The sequence below is a fragment of the Panthera pardus genome, unplaced genomic scaffold (assembly GCF_024362965.1).
Source record: "Panthera pardus isolate Hobbes unplaced genomic scaffold, ASM2436296v1 HiC_scaffold_19, whole genome shotgun sequence".
NCBI classification, from domain to species: domain Eukaryota; kingdom Metazoa; phylum Chordata; class Mammalia; order Carnivora; family Felidae; genus Panthera; species Panthera pardus.
The window spans coordinates 11,979,136-11,997,422 of NW_026526754.1; the positions used below are offsets into that span (position 1 = coordinate 11,979,136).

Consider the following 18,287-nt stretch of genomic DNA (forward strand, 5'->3'; position numbering starts at 1 on the left):
AATTTGAGGGCTGTATTAGGAATTCTGAAGTCAAGGCACCAAGCCAAAGGAACAGTCAGTACTCAAGGTCAGGACAATTGGAAATCAAAAGTTGAAAATTTGGAAGAAGAGAGCGTTAGAGTGAGGTACCAGTGACTCAAATCTAGGAGCAGGTGATACGGATCGGTATCATGGAAAACACCACCTCAGCCTTACCTTCTTGCACTAGTATAATCATAAGTATAATATTCCTAAGTAGAATTAGCAGAGTGATTCCTTTAGATCCAGTTTATGATGATATTATCTCTAGTTAAGATGGCATAGATACTTTTATTTCTAGGAACAAAACAGAAGCATTAAAAATTACTATTTCATGTTCTATGTTAGATCCTATTACAGTAAAACTCCATTAATACATACATACTTTAAAGCTTTAAGTGGCCCATTCATTTCAAGTGATATTTGAGCCAATATAAAATTCAATATGTAAAAAGAAGTTGCTTATAATGGGATTTGATGTACATATTTGTTAGCTATTCCTGTGTGCGTTGATGAATTGTTACAAAATTTTATATATTACATGTAGAAATTTCATAAAGGAAGAGGTTTTAAGCATATCAATAGGACTTTGATATGAGATTTTCTTTAAAATTTTCTCCGTTTTTAAGGAGAAGAGAGAAGAACTCCCATTGCACTAGACCTGATTTCCCTCATTGTATGGTCCCAGTGTTAGGCATCTTAGTGTCTGTGCTGTACTCAATGTTTGGCAGGTAGTGAGTGCTCAACACATATTTGTGGAACAAATTCTGCAGTGGACATCTAAAATGATGGCTAGGGTGCCTGGGTGGCTCAGTCAGTTAAGTGTCTGAGTTTGGCTCAGGTCATGATCTCACGGTCCATGAGTTCGAGCCCTGAATCAGGCTCTGTGCTGACAGCTCAGAGCCTGGATCCTATTTCAGATTCTGTGTCTCCCTCCCTCTATGCCCCTCCCCCACTCACGCGGTCTCTCAAAAATAAATAAACATTAAAAAAATTTTTTTTTAATAGATGGCTTTTTCATTCAGCAGTATAATTTGTACCTTTGGTTTTTAGATTTTCTCAGCTGAAGGGCCTGAACTTGTCCCACAATAAACTTGGGTTGTTTCCTGTATTGTTATGTGAGATTTCTACCCTGACTGAGCTCAACCTCTCCTGTAATGGATTTCATGACCTACCAAGTCAGATTGGCAATCTGCTAAAGTAAGTATCTGACTTTTGCTAGACTCATTTTTTACTTGCAGAGTAAGGAGCTTGTCTGGCATTGGGAATGAAGGTAGTCCCATGAGCTCTTGCAGTGAAATTAATCATGTAAGTCTGAGGATTCTAGTCAGCAGCAGTTACTTGCAGCAGTAACTAGTTATTAGTCCCTCAGTTTCAATAGCAGAGGTTCTGACTATTTTTGATTATGGAGGGACCATCCATGTCAGTTATGTGTATTTCATTGAGTCTCTGTAGATAGGGTATTTTATTATTATTGGATTCATAATAAATTAGTGATGTATGTCAGAATCCATATTTCTAGTTCTTTTCATTCCAATTAAAACCTTTCATAAAGTCTTGTTTTCTTCCTACAGTCTTCAAACCCTCTGTGTTGATGGCAACTTTCTGACAACTTTACCTGAGGAATTGGGAAATCTGCAACAGCTTTCTTCCCTGGGAATTTCCTTCAACAACTTTAGTCATATTCCTGAGGTTTATGAGAAACTCACTATGTTAGATAAAGTAGTTATGGCAGGAAATCACCTGGAAGTCCTAAACCTTGGGGTGCTGAATAGGATGAGCCATATCAAACATGTGGATTTAAGGTGAGGCCATTTTTCACCATGCCTTCTTCTGGGTGGACCTCTGATGTCCTTTTACGTTTTCTCTTTATAAAGACTTCTCTAAAACATTTTCCAAGCTGTAGTAAAGCTTCAGTTTTCACTCAGTAGCAGAGAGATTATGAGTGAGGTAGGTATACCATGTGATAGACACTTTTACATTACCTTTGACAAAGGTGGTTCTGAGTTACCCTCCCAGCAACATTTTGTAAGAATTCCCATTTCTACACATCCTTGTCAATGTTGGATCTTAGCAGTTTTTTTCTTTATTGTCAGTGTAGTAGGAGAAAATAATACTTCATTGTTTTAATCAGTATTTATTTACTTATGAGTGAGGTTGAGCATCTTTAACAAAAAAATTTTTTTAATGTTTGTTTATTGTTGAGAGAGAGACAGAATGTAAGTGGGGGAGGGGCAGAGAGAGAGGGAGACACAGGATCAGAAGCATGTTCCAGGCTCTGAGCTGTCAGCACAGAGCCCAACACAAATGGGCCTTGCACTCATGAACCATGAGATCATGTCCTGAGCTGAAGTTGGATGCTTAACCGACTGAGCCACCCAGATGTCCCCGAGCATCGTTTTAATATGCTTATTGGTAATTTGTATTTTTCTTAAACTTGACCATTTTTTATTGAATCATTGGATTTCTTCTTGATACCCATTATATTAGATTTTAAATGTTAATGGTTTTCCTATGAATTTTTTATGAGTTTTATTTTCTAGTTATATTTTCCTAAAGAAAGCTGATACATACACATACACATACACATAAAAGACACACATACACATAGTGTAAATGTCTGTCATTTACACTAAGCCATTGATGTCCCTTGTAAAGAAATAGTGACAGAGGGGCGTCTGGGTGGCTCAGTCGGTTGAGCATCCGACTTTGGTTCAGGTCATGATCTTACGGTTCATGGGTTCGAGCCCTGCGTCCAGCTTTGTGCTGACAGCTTGGAGCCTGGAGCCTGCTTCGGATTCTGTGTCTCCCTCTCTTTCTGCCCCTCCCCCACTCATGTCTGTGTCTTTCTCTCAATAAATAAACATTAAAAAAAAATAGTTAACAGAAAAGTGTATTGAAATACAAGAAAATGAGAACATGGCTATGTGCACTAAATCCTGTACTTGGGTAGAAGAGAACCAAGAAGCCATTTTCTATAATTTGCCCTTGAACTACTCCATATAGATACAGATTATTTTCCTCTCTATTAATTAATGAAATGTGAATCTTAGCATAAGAGAGAGTAGGCAGAGCAACGGGAGAAAGTATGGCTGCTTCCTCTTGCTCTCTACATGGTGCACTACGACTGCTTTGCTGCTCATTAACCCAGAAGATTATGTTCATCTTATTGTTCATTTGGTGTGCTTCTTCGTGCCTACTTAACTTTATTATGTCTTTGGATGTAAGTTTTTAAGTAATTGTTTGTAGGCATGATCCCTCTTCCCTCTCTATTTAATTTGTATATGTATTTGCAAGTCTGGATTGCCTAACTTAGTTCATAAAGAAAGAACTCAAGGTACAGCTCTTCAGGGTTATTAATACCTTGCAAGCCAAAGCAAGTAGTGAAATGTTTTAGTTGTTTAGAAAAGAAAGAAAGAGATCATACCTCTTTTCTTTTGATAAGCACATTTAGTAGAATTTATTTCTAATGATTTCCTTATTTCTCTATTAAGGATGAACCATTTGAAAACTGTAGTTACTGAAAATCTGGAGGGAAATAAATACATCACCCACATGGATTTGCGGGACAATCAACTGGCTGACTTAGATCTCAACTCCTTATGTAGCTTGGAGCAGCTGCATTGTGAGCGGAACCAACTGAGAGAGCTGACACTCAGTGGCTTCTCCCTTCGAACTCTGTACGCCAGTTCGAACAGTGAGTTCTCCATCCAGCCTCCTATTTTTTTCTCTTGTAGCTCGCAGTCAAGAGCTTTCTAAGAACAGTGGCATCTGTGATGTTCCTCAGCCAGTCTGCAAAGTGTGGTTTGAGGTTCATGGAGACCAGCTTTGTCTTTTAAGTTTGTTTTTAAGTTGGCTGAGATAAGCATGAAAAGGCATTGCAGACTACTTTGAGATTCCCTAAGTGAGTATAATCAGAGGCATTTTGCAAAATAACAAGGTAGGAGGGTGGGCAAGCATGTTCAAAACAGAATATCAGGAATAGCCTAAAACAAAGGTTGGCAAACTACAGCCCAAGGGCTAAATCTGGCCCAGCACCTGTTTTTATATGGCCCATGGGGAATGAGTTTTCACATTTTTTAAGTAAATTTAAAAAAAAATCAAAAGAAGAATAATTTCGACTTGGGAAAGTTATATGAAATTCAAATATCAGTGATACATCAATAAATAAAATTTGATTGGAAGATACCCACATTCATTTGTTTACATATCACTGCATAGTTGAGTAGTTGTAAGAGACATGGTATGGCCTGCAAAGGCTAAAGCATTTATTAAATATTTAGCCCTTTACAGAAAAAGTTTGCTCATCTCTAGTCCAAAACTTTGTACTGCCTCAGTTCTAGAATGAGAAGCCCCTTATTTCAATAGTGATTTGCTCCAGGAATATTGTTCATTGTAAAAGACCTTGTATTTGTCGTATTATTTTTATGGAAAGTTCTTTTTTTTTTTTAAGTTTACTTATTTATTTTGAGAGCAAGAGAGCACACACGATGCGGGGAGGGACAGAGAGAGGGAGAAAGGGAATCCTAAACAGGCTCCACGCTGACAGCACAAAGCATGACACGGGGCTCGAACTCATGAGCTGTCAATTAATGACCTGAGCCTCAATGAAGAGTCAGATGCTTAACAAACTGAGCCACCCAGGTGCCCCAGAGTTCTTTACCAAGGAAATTATAATTAGCATTTCCTGTGTTTCAGGAAGGATGGGAAAAGATGTTCAGTATCACTAAGTGCCAGAGAAATGCAAATTTTGATAATTCCATTTTATGCTCATCAAATTAAAAATTCCCACTAAGCGCTATTGAAGATATGGAGAAGCAGCAGCTCTCCTACACTGCCAGTGAGAGGGTCATTTGCTAAAGCCATTTTGCAAAGCACTATAACAGTGTTCAGAGAAGTCAAAGATACATGTAGTGCATATTCTGCCAGGTGCTCTGCTTGGAATATCTCCCAGAGACACCCACATGTGCCCAGGAGATGTGTACTGGAGTGTTTCTCATGGCGTTGTTTGTTACGGTGGGAAAAAAAAAAAAATATATGACTCTTGATAGGAAAATGTATACACTAAACAGTGACATGTTTATACAATAGAATACTGCACAGCAATGGAAATGAATGTCCTAAAGCTTTGTGTATTAATATGGATAAATCTTAAGAAACATTGTTTTAGCAAAAAAAAAAAAATGCATAAGTATATGTACACCGAGATAGTTGTATCAAATTTCAGACACACAGAAAAGTTGTTTCCTTAGCTCTGTGTTTACCAGAGAATATAAAAGATCCATGGGAATGATAAAATATTCAGGATGATGTTTACCTCTTGGTATGTGCAGTGTTTTAATTCTTGAAAAAGTCTGAAGCTTATAGACAGAATTTGAAGATTTGTTTAAAGTTGGATGATGGGTGAAAGAGTGTTCATTATTATATTCTTTTTTCTGTATCTCTAAAATACATTATTAAAATAAAAGATAGTTATAGACTTCTCTTTTCATTGCCTTTTATCATGTTAGAGAAATTTCAACTTGTAGCGTAGATTAATTGCTTGGGTCAAAACAGTGTCAAAGCTGATGAGTATCGACTTGTGCAAGTTCTAGATATTCTTGTGAGATGGTAGTCGGTCTTTTGTTGTGGAAATGTTTACTATTAGCCCTATTCTGTGTTCTAAATGTATCTAGAGAATGAATGAGTGGCCCTGCTAGAAAAGACCTCATAGACATAAATGCTGTCTTCGGTAACTGGGATTCTGTCACAGAGCTGTACCAAACGGGGCTTGTTTGAAGTTAGCTGCTCTGTTTACAGAAAGAATCCTTAAGTTCTTAACCTGGAAAAATTCACACCAACACTTGCAGTTCTGATGTCCCAAAAGTAAAGAACTCAGCTTCACAAAAGAATTATCCAAGTGATCAGTTAGTATAGGAAAAGGCACTTGACCCCACTGATCATCGGCGATGTGCACATTGAAACCCCGGTGTGACACCACTACACACCTATCAGAATGACTAGAATAGTCCTTGAAAATCACTGAAAATACTAGTTGTAGATTGGTCAACCACTCTGGAAAACTGTGTGGAATTATCTACTAAAGCTGAACGTGTACTCAGTGACCCCAAAGTGGAAGAGACTTAAATGCCCACCAGCTCTAAAATGGGTACATAAATTGTGGTATAATTACATAAAGAATTTTATATGGCCATGAGAATGTATGAACTACAGCCCTAGGCAGTAATAGGAACAAATGTCACAGGCACAATGTGGAGTAAATAAAGCCAGAGAAAGCATTATGCAGACTGTGCATGTGTATTTAAAATGTGGATAGGCAAAAGCCATCTGTGGTATTGGGAGTTGGGGGGAGGGAGGGAGGTTGCCCTGGTGGGCAGTGACCAAAACAGGGAAACGGGAGTGAATTTCAGGGCAGCGGGTAATATGCTGTTTCTTGATCTGGGTACTGGTTACCCTATTGTGTTCTGTTTGTAAAAATCAATTGATCTATACACTTAAGCTTGTTGTACTTTTCTGTATGTATGTTTTTTACTTTAATTAAAAGATACTGCCCCTAAAAATCCAATTATTAAAAATTTTTTTTTAAGTTAGAAAGCTAAGTAGTCACAGCTAACATTTAGCAACTTCCTCTGCTGTCTGAGTCCAGACCAGTACACAAGATCCTTTAATCAGTTGTTTCATTTGGTTTTCAAATCAGGTAAAGTTAGTCAGTGTCAGTTACCCAGCTTTTTGTCTTTAGTTCATCTCAGGAGATGACATCAGTTTTTTCTCTGGTGATTTCACTAAACCACTTTGCTGTTGTTTACTCTCTCAGTTACTTTCTTCTTTGGAGAGTATCACTAACACCTGTTTGTTTTTTGATTAGGGCTGACAGCAGTGAATGTCTATCCAGTACCCAGTCAACTCACTTCTCTAGAACTTTCCCGGTGAGTGTGTCTCATGAGAGTGGTGCTTGTTTGATTCTTAATATTTAAGAGATGGATGTGGATACTTCAGTGGTTTCGAGGTGTAAGACATCTAAATACATGAAAATACTTGGATAGCCTGGAGAAGGGAGAAAGAATGAGTGGAGAAATACTTTTAATGGCTGTACCATCTATTTAAAGGGAAAGTCCTCTTGAAACAGAAAGATGCCTGTGAAATATTCTTAAAAAGTCTGCAGATTTAGAATGAGATGCAAACAAAGGAAACCTTTTATCCCCTTCATGGCAGTGATTTCCTTTTTGCTGTCTGGAATCAGAGAACTCGTCTTGGTTTTTAGTAACTTATGTTTACAATTTTATTCTCTTTTTTGATATTCTTATGACCCACGTTGGTCTTATGTTCAGAGAGATATTAATTATATTCAGGATCTTATTACTTCCATTTGTGGACAAGAACAGATATAACTGAGGTTTTGCTTTCTTTCCTTCATTTTTAACACTGTTCATTCAGGAAATCAGTGGCTGAGTTTTAGGGCCTAGTGGAGAGTGTGACAGTCAAGCCAGCAGTGACAGGGCAGCATCGTAAGTGTGTGATTATAGATGACAGAGCAGGTAGAAGGGGCAGTGGACGGGGCCCAATACATATGGCCAGGATTGTTGTAAAGATTAAATGAGGTAATAAATGCAAAATGTTACCATGGTGCCTGGCATAAAATAGTCTTTCGGGGGAATATTAGCTGCTATATAACCAGGTTTCTTTTTGTTGTTTTTTTTATTATCATTATTATTTCAACGTTTTTTATTTATTTTTGGGACAGAGAGAGACAGAGCATGAACGGGGGAGGGGCAGAGAGAGAGGGAGACACAGAATCGGAAACAGGCTCCAGGCTCCGAGCCATCAGCCCAGAGCCTGACGCGGGGCTCGAACTCACGGACCGCGAGATCGTGACCTGGCTGAAGTCGGACGCTTAACCGACTGCGCCACCCAGGCGCCCCTATTATCATTATTATTAAGCTGTTGTTTTAGATTCCCTCCCATCCATTTCTTTCTTTCATACCTTTACAGCAAAACCACAGCATGGATCAACACTAAGATTTACCTTCTCCTCTGAGTTTCATCATTACCAAAGAAAATCATATGGACACCACTGTAAATTCACAGTTTCCAACCTCATCAGTGCCCTGGGCATTGGCTCCACATTGTCCAACTTCCCTCACCCTCACCTGCACTAGCCCCAACTCCTTCACTCTAGAGCTTAGCTTCCCACTTGATCGAGAAAGTAGACCGTCTTGGGTGATCTCCCTGAGCGTCCTATCACCTTTCTTAAATTCATGTAATTCATATCCATTCTCAGTTTCTTCCTCTATTCAAGGCCAGTCCATCCTCTGGGCCTGGGATGGCGTCCGCTCTGCTGCTCTGGACCTTGGTCTGTAGTCACCACTTCCTCACCTCTTGTGTGTGTTCACTGTCTTTTTTTTCTCAGTCTGTACACACACTCATTGTCCTCTGTCTTAACAGAGTCTGCTCTATCTTGCAGCCCTTCTAGATGCTATCTATTTCTTCTCATCTCCTTTTTGTCCAAATTTCTCAGTAAGTATTTTCATTTGTTGGCTGGGTTTCCTTGGTTCTCATTTGTTTATCCCACCACAGCTTGCTTTGGACCTTCTCCTATGGAACTTTCCTATATTGACACTGTTAATCTTGCTCTTTTCTTCAAATATCCTTCCTCAGTTGGCTCACGTGATCTCATTTTTTTCATGCCACTTCGACCAGTCCTGTCCCTTGCGTACTTTTCTTCCTCAGCTAGCCTTTTACAGGTCATTTATTCCAGGTCTGTCCTCACTTCCTGCTTTCTTATTTGATGGTCTCATCTATTCCAGTGATTTCGGCTACACTTCGGTATCAGCGTCACCTGGATTGCCAGCCCACACCTCTTCTTCCAGCCTCAGACCCATGTATCCAGTTTTACATTAGACATTTTTTTTTATTTAATTTTTTTTTTTTAACGTTTATTTATTTTTGAGACAGAGAGAGAGCATGAACGGGGGAGGGACAGAGAGAGAGGGAGACACAGAATCGGAAGCAGGCTCCAGGCTCTGAGCCATCAGCCCAGAGCCCGACGCGGGGCTCGAACTCGCGGACCGCGAGATAGTGACCTGAGCCGAAGTCGGACGCTTAACCGACTGAGCCACCCAGGCGCCCCACATTAGACATTTTTGACCTACCTGTCTCCAACTACCTCAAATATGTGCAAAATGAAACTCTGTATCCACTCCTCCAGCCCTGCCTTAGCTTGTCTTGTGTCTGTTTCAGCTTTTGGCATTATTGTAAGATAGTCCTTTCAGATGGACACCACTCGAGACTCACATATCCAGCCTCATTTGGAGCCTACCACTCCTTTCTCTGGATATGATTTTCTCCCTGGCAGTCTAGATGAGAAGCCTGAAAGTCATTTTTTATTCTTCCCTCTGCTCTACTCCCTTGTCTAATTCATCTCCAAGTTGTTTTGATTTTTGTCTCCTAAGTATTTTTGGAATCCCTCCCCTCCCTTCCGTATGTATCACCACCCAGTTAGGCCCATGTCATTTCTTGTCTGGAATTCTGTAACGGCTTCCTGATTGTTCTTCCTTTTACTGATATAAGCACCTCAGTCAGACCTCTGTGTATACACAGAGTATAAACTCTTTAAAGTACAGCACTGGGGTGCCTGGGTGGCTCAGTCAGTTAAGCTTCTGACTCTTGATTTTGGCTCAGGTCATGATCTCACAGTTCGTGGGTTTGAGCCCCGTGTTGGGCTCTGCGCTGACAGCATGGAGCCTGCTTGGGATCCTCTCTCTCCCCCTTTCTCTCTCCCCTTCCCCACTCATGTGTACATGCTCTCTCTCTCTCTCAAAATAAATAAATAAAGTACAAGACTGTGTTCCCCACTGCTTACAAACCCTTCAGTGATTCCCCTGTACCTGCAGGATAAAGTCACAAACTTCTAGACATGATTTAGGTCTTTTCGGCTTTGTTTCTTACCATTTGGCTCTGTATTTGCTGCTCTGGGATCACCAGACTGCTTATTATTCCCCACATACGTCATGCCATTTCCTTTCTTGTTTCTGCTCTAGTTCATGTTGTCACCTCTTGCTTGGTTTGTCCTCCTCATCTCGGGTCACCTCTTGCTTGGTTTGTCCTCCTCATCTCGGGTCATTGTACAACATTCTTCAAATTCCAACCCAGATGTCATATTTCTTGGGGAGTTTGCCCTGATCCATGTCAAGCAAAGTGCTCCCTTCACTTAGCCGTCATAACAGTATCTGAGTTTCTCCTACAGTGCCAACTTCTTTCTGCCTTGAGTTGATCTATCAATCAGTAGGTACTTTGAGCCTTAGCGAAGCTAAGTAGCATCTGAAAATGGAATTCCTTTTACTGAGTATCTGCCCGGTGCTCTACTAAATGCTTGAGTTCAAATTCTAAATGATTTGCAGCCTTCCCCCATCACTTGTCTTTTGTCCCTACTTCCTTACTTCTATTCATTTGGTTCATTTTCTCCAGAATTTCTTTCTCTTCTCCTTCATTCATTCATTACCTGTGGAAATCCTTCTCATCTTGAAAGTTTGTTTAAAATGCCACTCCTTTCATTGCCTTTCCTCATCTCTCTTTCATCTCACTACTTGTGTGCTTTCCTACTGCTCATAGCCTTTGTGTCTTCTTTGAGGAGGTAAAATAATTGATCCAATATAATGCATGTTTCTGTCTTTGTCTGTCTTTCTGTCAACAGCATTCATTGAGCACTTAGTATCATATTCCAGGTAATGCACTAGGAATGCCTTGGGGCCCGTGCTCCTGCCCGCAAGGAGCTCAAGGGCTGGTTAACAGATACATTACAGACTAGTGAAAAGAGTTCCACACATCATCAGCAGCAATGCCTTTAATTATTTTCTGTAGAAACCTGTTGGAGTGTGTCCCTGATTGGGCCTGTGAAGCAAAGAAGATGGAGATACTAGATGTGAGCTGTAATCTTCTGACGGAGGTTCCCATGAGGTATGTGTGTGTTAACATATGTATGCATTAATATATATATGTCCGTATGTATGTATGTATAATTATTTTCCTAGATTTGTGTTGCCTTTCAAAGGTACTTTCATCTGTTTGTTCGGTAGGTATTGAGTACCTGTCTAGTGCAGGGCAGTGTGAATTGCTGTAAGGCTAATACATTTTAGCCTTACATATTACTTACATAATAGTAATGGCTAATGCACAGTCTTGGCCTGCACGGAACTTGGTAAGTGGATAGTTGGGGTAAACTTGTGCACAGATAACTGTGATAAAATGTAACAAGGGCTACTGGCATAGATCAGCGATCTGATTGTGCTAATAGATCATTTGTATTGGATAAGTTTTATGAACTGAGTAATGTTCTAAGAACTTCACATTTATTATTTAATCCTTTAACCACCTTATTAGATAGACGCTGTTATTCTCATCTTACAGATGAGAAAACGAAGGCTTTTTGTGGTTAGGTAACTTGTCCAAGGCCACACTTAACTAGGAAATGATGGGAGCCGACATTTGAATGTAGTCGTTCTTATTCCAAAGTCTTCACTCTTCGTCATTACACTGTATAAATATAATGCATTGAGGAGGGCACCTTTTGGGATGAGCACTGGGTGTTGTATGGAAACCAATTTGACAATAAATTTCATATTTAAAAAAATAAATAAAATAAAATGCTTTAGAAATTAACAACTTTGAACAGTTAGAGAATGCTTCATGAGAGAATTGCGTATTTGAGTTGACCTTTACAAGATGGTGAGATTTCTGTATGTGGAGGGGGAGAGAGGGAAATGCTGGGGCTGAGGGGATGATATATTCAATAGCACTGAGATGTAAAATGTGTGCTTATCACCTAGTGGAGTCTTTAAAGTAAACTGGAGGCTTACAGCATGGTAGGGGTGAATGCAGCCTTTGGAATCAGACCTTCGTTCAAGTCCTGATGTTCATGTAAATGGACCCATGCAGTTCATATCCATGAATTAATAGTTGAAGTGGCCTAGCATGTTTTAAGTGATAGTAGTAGTTTTTGTTATAATAAATTTTGTTGATTATAATCAGTTACAGTTGATCCTTGAACAATGGGGTGTCCTGACCCCGGCACAGTTGAAAATCCATGTGTAACTTTTGACTTCTCCCAGAACTTAACTACTAAGAGCCTACTGTATACTGGAAACTTTACTGATAACATAACATCATATTTTGTGTGTTGTATGTATTAGATACTATATTCTTAAAATGAGAAAAGAAAAATCTCATTAAGAAAATCCTAAGGAGGGGGCACCTGGGTGGTTTAGTCAGTTGTGCGTCTGACTTTGGCTCAGGTCATGATCTCACGGCTTGTGAGTTCGAGTCCCGCGTTGGGCTCTATGCTGACACCTCAGAGCCTGGAGCCTGCTTTGGATTCTGTGTCTCCCTCTCTTCTACCCCTCCCCCACTCGTGCGGTGTCTCTCTCTCCCCTTCAAAAGTAAACATTGAAAAAAATGGAAAAAAAGAAAGGAAAATCCTAAGGAATAGCAGGTATACTGTTCTGCATACACACACACACACACACACACACACACACACACACACACACACACACACGTGTGTGTGTGTGTGTAAAACCTGCATGTAAATGGACCCATGCAGTTCATATCCATGTTGTTCAAGGATAAACTGTGTATTAATAAACTGAATTTTTGGTGCTGTCTAAACTTAAAATGTAAGTCAATTTATTCTAGAGATTGCTTTTTTTGTTTAGGTCTGTTCTGTGCTGGTTGCTTTCATTAAGTCACCTTTTCCCAGAATGGCCTTAATGACTTCCTGGTGGGAGGTGGGTAAGCATATGGTCATGGACACTTTGTTGGCTCAAGTGCCTACTGGTGATTAAACTGTCTAGAAAAATATGTTTCTATTAGTTTACTGATTTCAGTGAAATAGCCAAGGGCAGACTCAGAAAAAATGATTTAAGTGAGTTTTTTATTTGTTTCTTTGTACTGTTCCCCTTAGAATTCTTAGTAGCTTGAGTCTTAGAAAACTGATGCTGGGGCACAACCAGGTACAGAGCCTGCCAGCCCTGGTGGACCACATCCCTCTTGAGGTGCTGGATATTCAGCATAACTTACTCACCAGGCTGCCAGATACTCTCTTCTCCAAGGCCTTAAAGTAAGTACTATAAGGTTTATTTAGAAGAGCAGAATCGTTGACTCAACAAACTGCATTGACTGTCATTGGAGTGACCTTTGGAACTATATTTACAGTGTTTATCTCACAGTCTAACTGTAGGTAGAGATTTATTTATTTGTAATTTATAAGAACTAAAATATGACACTGTTGTATGACGTAGTAATCTTCAACTCAAAGGTTGAAATAACCATCAAATACTTAAGTTTTAGTGTTGTAAACAATTTCAAACAGGTTGGGAAATTTCAAACAGATTTTCATTTCAGAAAATGAATACATTTATGACCTCTTAAAGAAAAATCACAGTACTCTGATAGAGCTTTCTTGGGAAGTGTTCAGCTTTTGCATTGGGATAAAAGGACATATCACTGAAATTAATTTAGGTTTTGCTTCTTGCTTTATCGACCTATCCTCAAGTTACATTCTTTATGTGCACTGCTTTTTTACTACCTACTTTGAAAATTGTGCATTTAAAGGTAAAATTGTTCCAAAAGGTATTATTTGCTTTCTCATTATAAGTTAACAGATAGTATGTCTTCCAATTACTTCCTGTAATCAGGTTTATCTGTCTAATACATATGTCACCATTAAGGGAAAACTAGTTTTAATTATAGTCTTCTGCAGTAGGGAGAAAGCAATATTGTCTTCAGTTTGGAAGTGGAGAAAATGGAGATGAGCAGTAGTGCTTTAAATAAGGCTACAGGGTATATACAAAAAGCATTTAGCTCACAAGTGTCTGGCTTGTTCTTTGGCAAATTATACATCTCTCTTTTTTTTTTTTTTTCATTTTTTAAAGGTTTATTATTTATTTATTTTTAATTTATCATCAAGTTAGCTAACATACAGTGTAGTCTTGGCTTCAGGAGTAGGTTCCCATGATATATCACTTACATACAACACCCAGTGCTCATCCCAACAAGTCCCATCCTCAATGCCCATCACCCATTTTCCCCAACCCTCTGTCTGCATCAACCCTTAGTTTATTCTCTGTATTTAAGAGTCTCCCTCTCTGTAACTTATTTTTCCTTCCCTTCCCCTATGGTCCGTCTTCTGTTAAGTTTCTTGAGTTTCACATATGAGTGAAATCATATGGTAACTATCTTTCTCTGACTGACTTACTTCACTTAGCATAATACTCTCCAGTTCCATCCCTGTTGTTGCAAATGACAAGATATCATTCCTTTTCATTGCCGAACAGTATTCCATTGTACATATATACCACATCTTCTTTATCCATTCATCAGTTGATGGACATTTGGTCTCTTTACATAATTTGGCTATTGTTGATAGCACTGCTATAAACATTGGGGCACATGTGCCCCAATGAATCAGCACTCCTGTATCCTTTGGAAAAATTCTTAGCAGTGCTATTACTGGGTCATAGGATAGATCTATTTTTAATTTTTTGAGGAACATCCACACTGTTTTACAAAGTGGCTGCACCAGTTTGCATTCCCACCAACAGTGCAAGGGGGTTCCTCTTTCTCTGCATCCTTGCCAACATCTGTTGTTGCTTCAGTTGTTAATTTTAGCCATTTTGACCAGTGTGAGGTAGTATCTCAATGTAGTTTGGATTTATAGCTTATACATCTCTTAATGTATAATATACTTGGTTGGATTTTCCTAAAAGTAAAAATCTTTGGAAATTCTAGAAGATATTTGAGGGCAGTTTTCTTTATGGAATGTTTATATGGGATCTTAATGCAGTAAAATTTAACTTGTTAATTAACAGGTATTTGTTAGTAATGCATAACATTGCATTTAGCCTTTTTTTTTTTTTTTTAATATTTATTTTTTTGGGGGAGAGTGTGAGGGAGAGGCAGAGGGAGGGAGACCGAGGATCTGAAGCAGGCTCCATGCTGCCACGCTCACAGCAGCGAGCCTGCTGTGTTCAAACCCCACAAACCACAAGTTCATGACCTGAGGTGAAGTCGGGCGCTCAACTGACTGAGTCACCCAGGTACACCTCCACTGCATTTAGTTCTAATGACAGTTTGAATAAAATGAGTTTACAACCTTAGGATTTGTAGTAAGGAAGTTACTGAGTAGCTGTAGCAAACCTTTGATGACATTTATTTAATACTGACTGCACAGAGCACTTTTGGGACCTACAAAGACACACATACAAACAGTACCCTCAACACCTAAAGAGCTAATTAGGGATATGGATCACATAATATGAAGAAGGCTTAAGAACACACAACAAGGTTAATAATATTAGCTACCTTTTATTTGAGCATGTTCTATAAATATGAAATGCCACGCTAGGCAAATTTTAAACATCATACCTTGTTTTACCTATGAGATTGGCAGAGATTAAAGTGAATTATACTCAGTGTTAACAAAGGATTGAGCAAACAGACATTCTTAAATCCTTCTTGTGGGAGGTATAATTTGGTATAGCCTTTCTGTGGTTTAGTTTGATAGTATGTGTATACAAATCTTAAAGATACATGTATCTTTTGACCCTACAAATTCTGCTTCTGATAATATAGTCTAAAGAAACAATTAGAAAAGGACACAGAGTTGCTCATTATGATGTCTGTAATAGCAAACAGTTGTGAACAGCCTACATGCCCATTATAGGAGACTAAAAAGGGGATTGGCTAAATAAATATGATCTGTTAAAATCAAAAACTTTTCTGAAGGATGTCTTCATAGTTGAGATATTCATGAACATGACATTCAACAACACCTTTTTCATAACAACAGACAGTAAAAGATGAAGCTAGGTTAGAATCAGGCCACCCAGAAGCCCAGGAAGCACAACCAAGCCTGAATTCTTTTCTCTCTGCTTGGCTTGCAGGAGTTGAATAAAAGGAACTTTGGCTGGGTAGGTAAAATCAATTAGAGAAAACCCTGGAGAAAATTACTTGTGTTACAGGTTGGGGAGCATGAAACGACAGCATTCCATACCGAGATGGTGTGACGGTAACAAATAACCATAAAGTAAATGATGATTTGTGTGTGTTCCATCAGTCTCAGATACTTGAATGCATCTGCAAACAGTTTGGAATCTTTGCCATCTGCTGGCGCTGGAGAGGAGAGTCTGAGTGCTCTGCAGCTGCTTTATCTGACGAACAACCTCCTGACAGACCAGTGTGTGCCTGTTCTGGTGGGGCATCCACACCTGCGAATCTTGCATCTTGCAAACAACCAGCTACAGACCTTTCCTGCAAGGTAAGCAGATGCAGACTTCAGTCATTTCAGACACATGGTGTGAAATCTGCATTTGCCAGTCTACGTTACAGCTATCTTACTGGGTACTCGTGCTTTATGTTGCGCAACTTACTAGTGCTATGATTCTACTAGTTGAATGGAAAAATCTGTACCCACTTGTTAAGTATCCGTAACCAGAAGTCGTGGCTGAAATCCATTTAATTTTTTGTTGTAATTACTTAATAATAGTCTGAGAATTTTCAGCCTAGACAAGTGCAAGCTTATGAAATACATTCTGAAAACAAGTTTTTTTCTTTTTTTGTCAAAACTGTTTTATAATATACTGTTGAGTCCATAATTTATTTGTTTTATATATATCTTGAATGCTTTCTGTATCTCAACTACAGCATAAGTACTGGGGAAACAGTGGTGATTAGGTTACAGTCTCTGTCTTCAAGTAACTTACAGTCAAATTAGGGAAATAGACAATAGGTAATTGCAACGCAGTTTAATAAATGCAGGATTTGGGGGTACCTGGCTGGCTCAGTCGGTAGAGCGTGTTACTCTTGATCTTGGGGTTGTGGGTTCAAGCCCCACGTAAGGGTGTAGTGATTACTTAAAAATAAAATCTGGGGGCGCCTGGGTGGCTCAGTCGGTTGAATCCGACTTCAGCTCATGTTATGATCTCATGGTTTGTTTCTTCCATCCCGCCTTGGGCTCTGTACTGACAGCTCAGAGCCTGGAGCCTGCTTTGGATTCTGTGTCTCTTCTTCTCTCTGCCCCTTCCCCACTCACACTCTGCCTCTGTCTCTCAAAAATAAACAAACATTTTAAAAAATTTAAAAAATAAAATCTGAATGAGTGAATGAATGAATGAATGCAGGATGTTAAAAATATGCATAGGTAGCTAACTGCACCATACAGTACCTGGGGGTGGGGTTGGCCTTCCTGGAGGAAGAGGTGATATAGCCAGGCTATACCTATAAGAAAATATAAGCAAGATATTTAATGCTGTCCAAGTTTTAAACAGTGTTCGTGGAGAAATAAATATCTTCCAAAATACATTTGATAAAAAAAAAATTGGGGAAGATTTGATGCCAGAAAAATCCATCTATGCCATGAAAGTACTCATTAAAAATCATGTTTTCTGGGGCGCCTGGGTGGCGCAGTCGGTTAAGCGTCCGACTTCAGCCAGGTCACGATCTCGCGGTCCGTGAGTTCGAGCCCCGCGTCAGGCTCTGGGCTGATGGCTCGGAGCCTGGAGCCTGTTTCCGACTCTGTGTCTCCCTCTCTCTCTGCCCCTCCCCCGTTCATGCTCTGTCTCTCTCTGTCCCAAAAAAAAAAAAAAAAAAAAAAAAAGTTGGGAAAAAAAAAAATCATGTTTTCAAAAATGAAGACTATATGAAAATGACATTTGATATAATTTGAATGAAATTATATATATCATGTAAAATTATATCATTTGTACTATAATTTGAAATTATATGTTTGATGTAATTGGAAAACAAAGCTATTTTGATTCTGATGATATTTTACACATTTTCTTAGAAATGTGATAAACTTAGAAAAATTCATGGAGATATTATAATTTTTTTTTTTTTTTTTTTTTTTTGAGAGAACAAGGAGAGCATGAGCAGGGGAGAAGCAGAGAGAGAGTCTCAAGTAGGTCCCATACCCAGCAAGGAACCTGTCCCGGGGCTCTATCTCATGACCATAAGGTCATGACCTGAGATGAAATCAAGAGTAGTACACTGTATCTGAGCCATCCAGGCACCCTTAGAGATTATAATTTTTGTGAATGTTTATGAAATGAGGTATTTGGAGCTTATAGAAGACAAGCAAGGACAAGATTACTTCCTTCAAAGAATTTGAACAATGGCTTTTAAAGTGAATGCAGAATCTTAATCTTGTCAGATTAATTCCGTTGGCCTCAGATATGTTCCTGTAAAGTGAAAACAGATCATTGACAAGTCATATTGGC

General features: G+C 39.1%; 1 protein-coding gene across 4 annotated transcripts in view; it reads left to right on the forward strand.

The window, feature by feature from the left end:
* The window catches only part of PHLPP2 (PH domain and leucine rich repeat protein phosphatase 2), a 75,886-nt gene that overhangs the window by 41,991 nt on the left and 15,608 nt on the right, over positions 1–18,287 (forward strand). For all 4 annotated transcript variants that reach the window (XM_019455364.2, XM_019455366.2, XM_019455367.2 and 1 more), the window contains 7 exons: positions 1,072–1,218; positions 1,593–1,823; positions 3,513–3,715; positions 6,884–6,944; positions 10,876–10,971; positions 12,974–13,129; positions 16,127–16,327. In XM_019455364.2, coding sequence (XP_019310909.2) covers positions 1,072–1,218; positions 1,593–1,823; positions 3,513–3,715; positions 6,884–6,944; positions 10,876–10,971; positions 12,974–13,129; positions 16,127–16,327 — 1,095 coding nt within the window. The remainder of the gene's footprint in view (positions 1–1,071; positions 1,219–1,592; positions 1,824–3,512; positions 3,716–6,883; positions 6,945–10,875; positions 10,972–12,973; positions 13,130–16,126; positions 16,328–18,287) is intronic.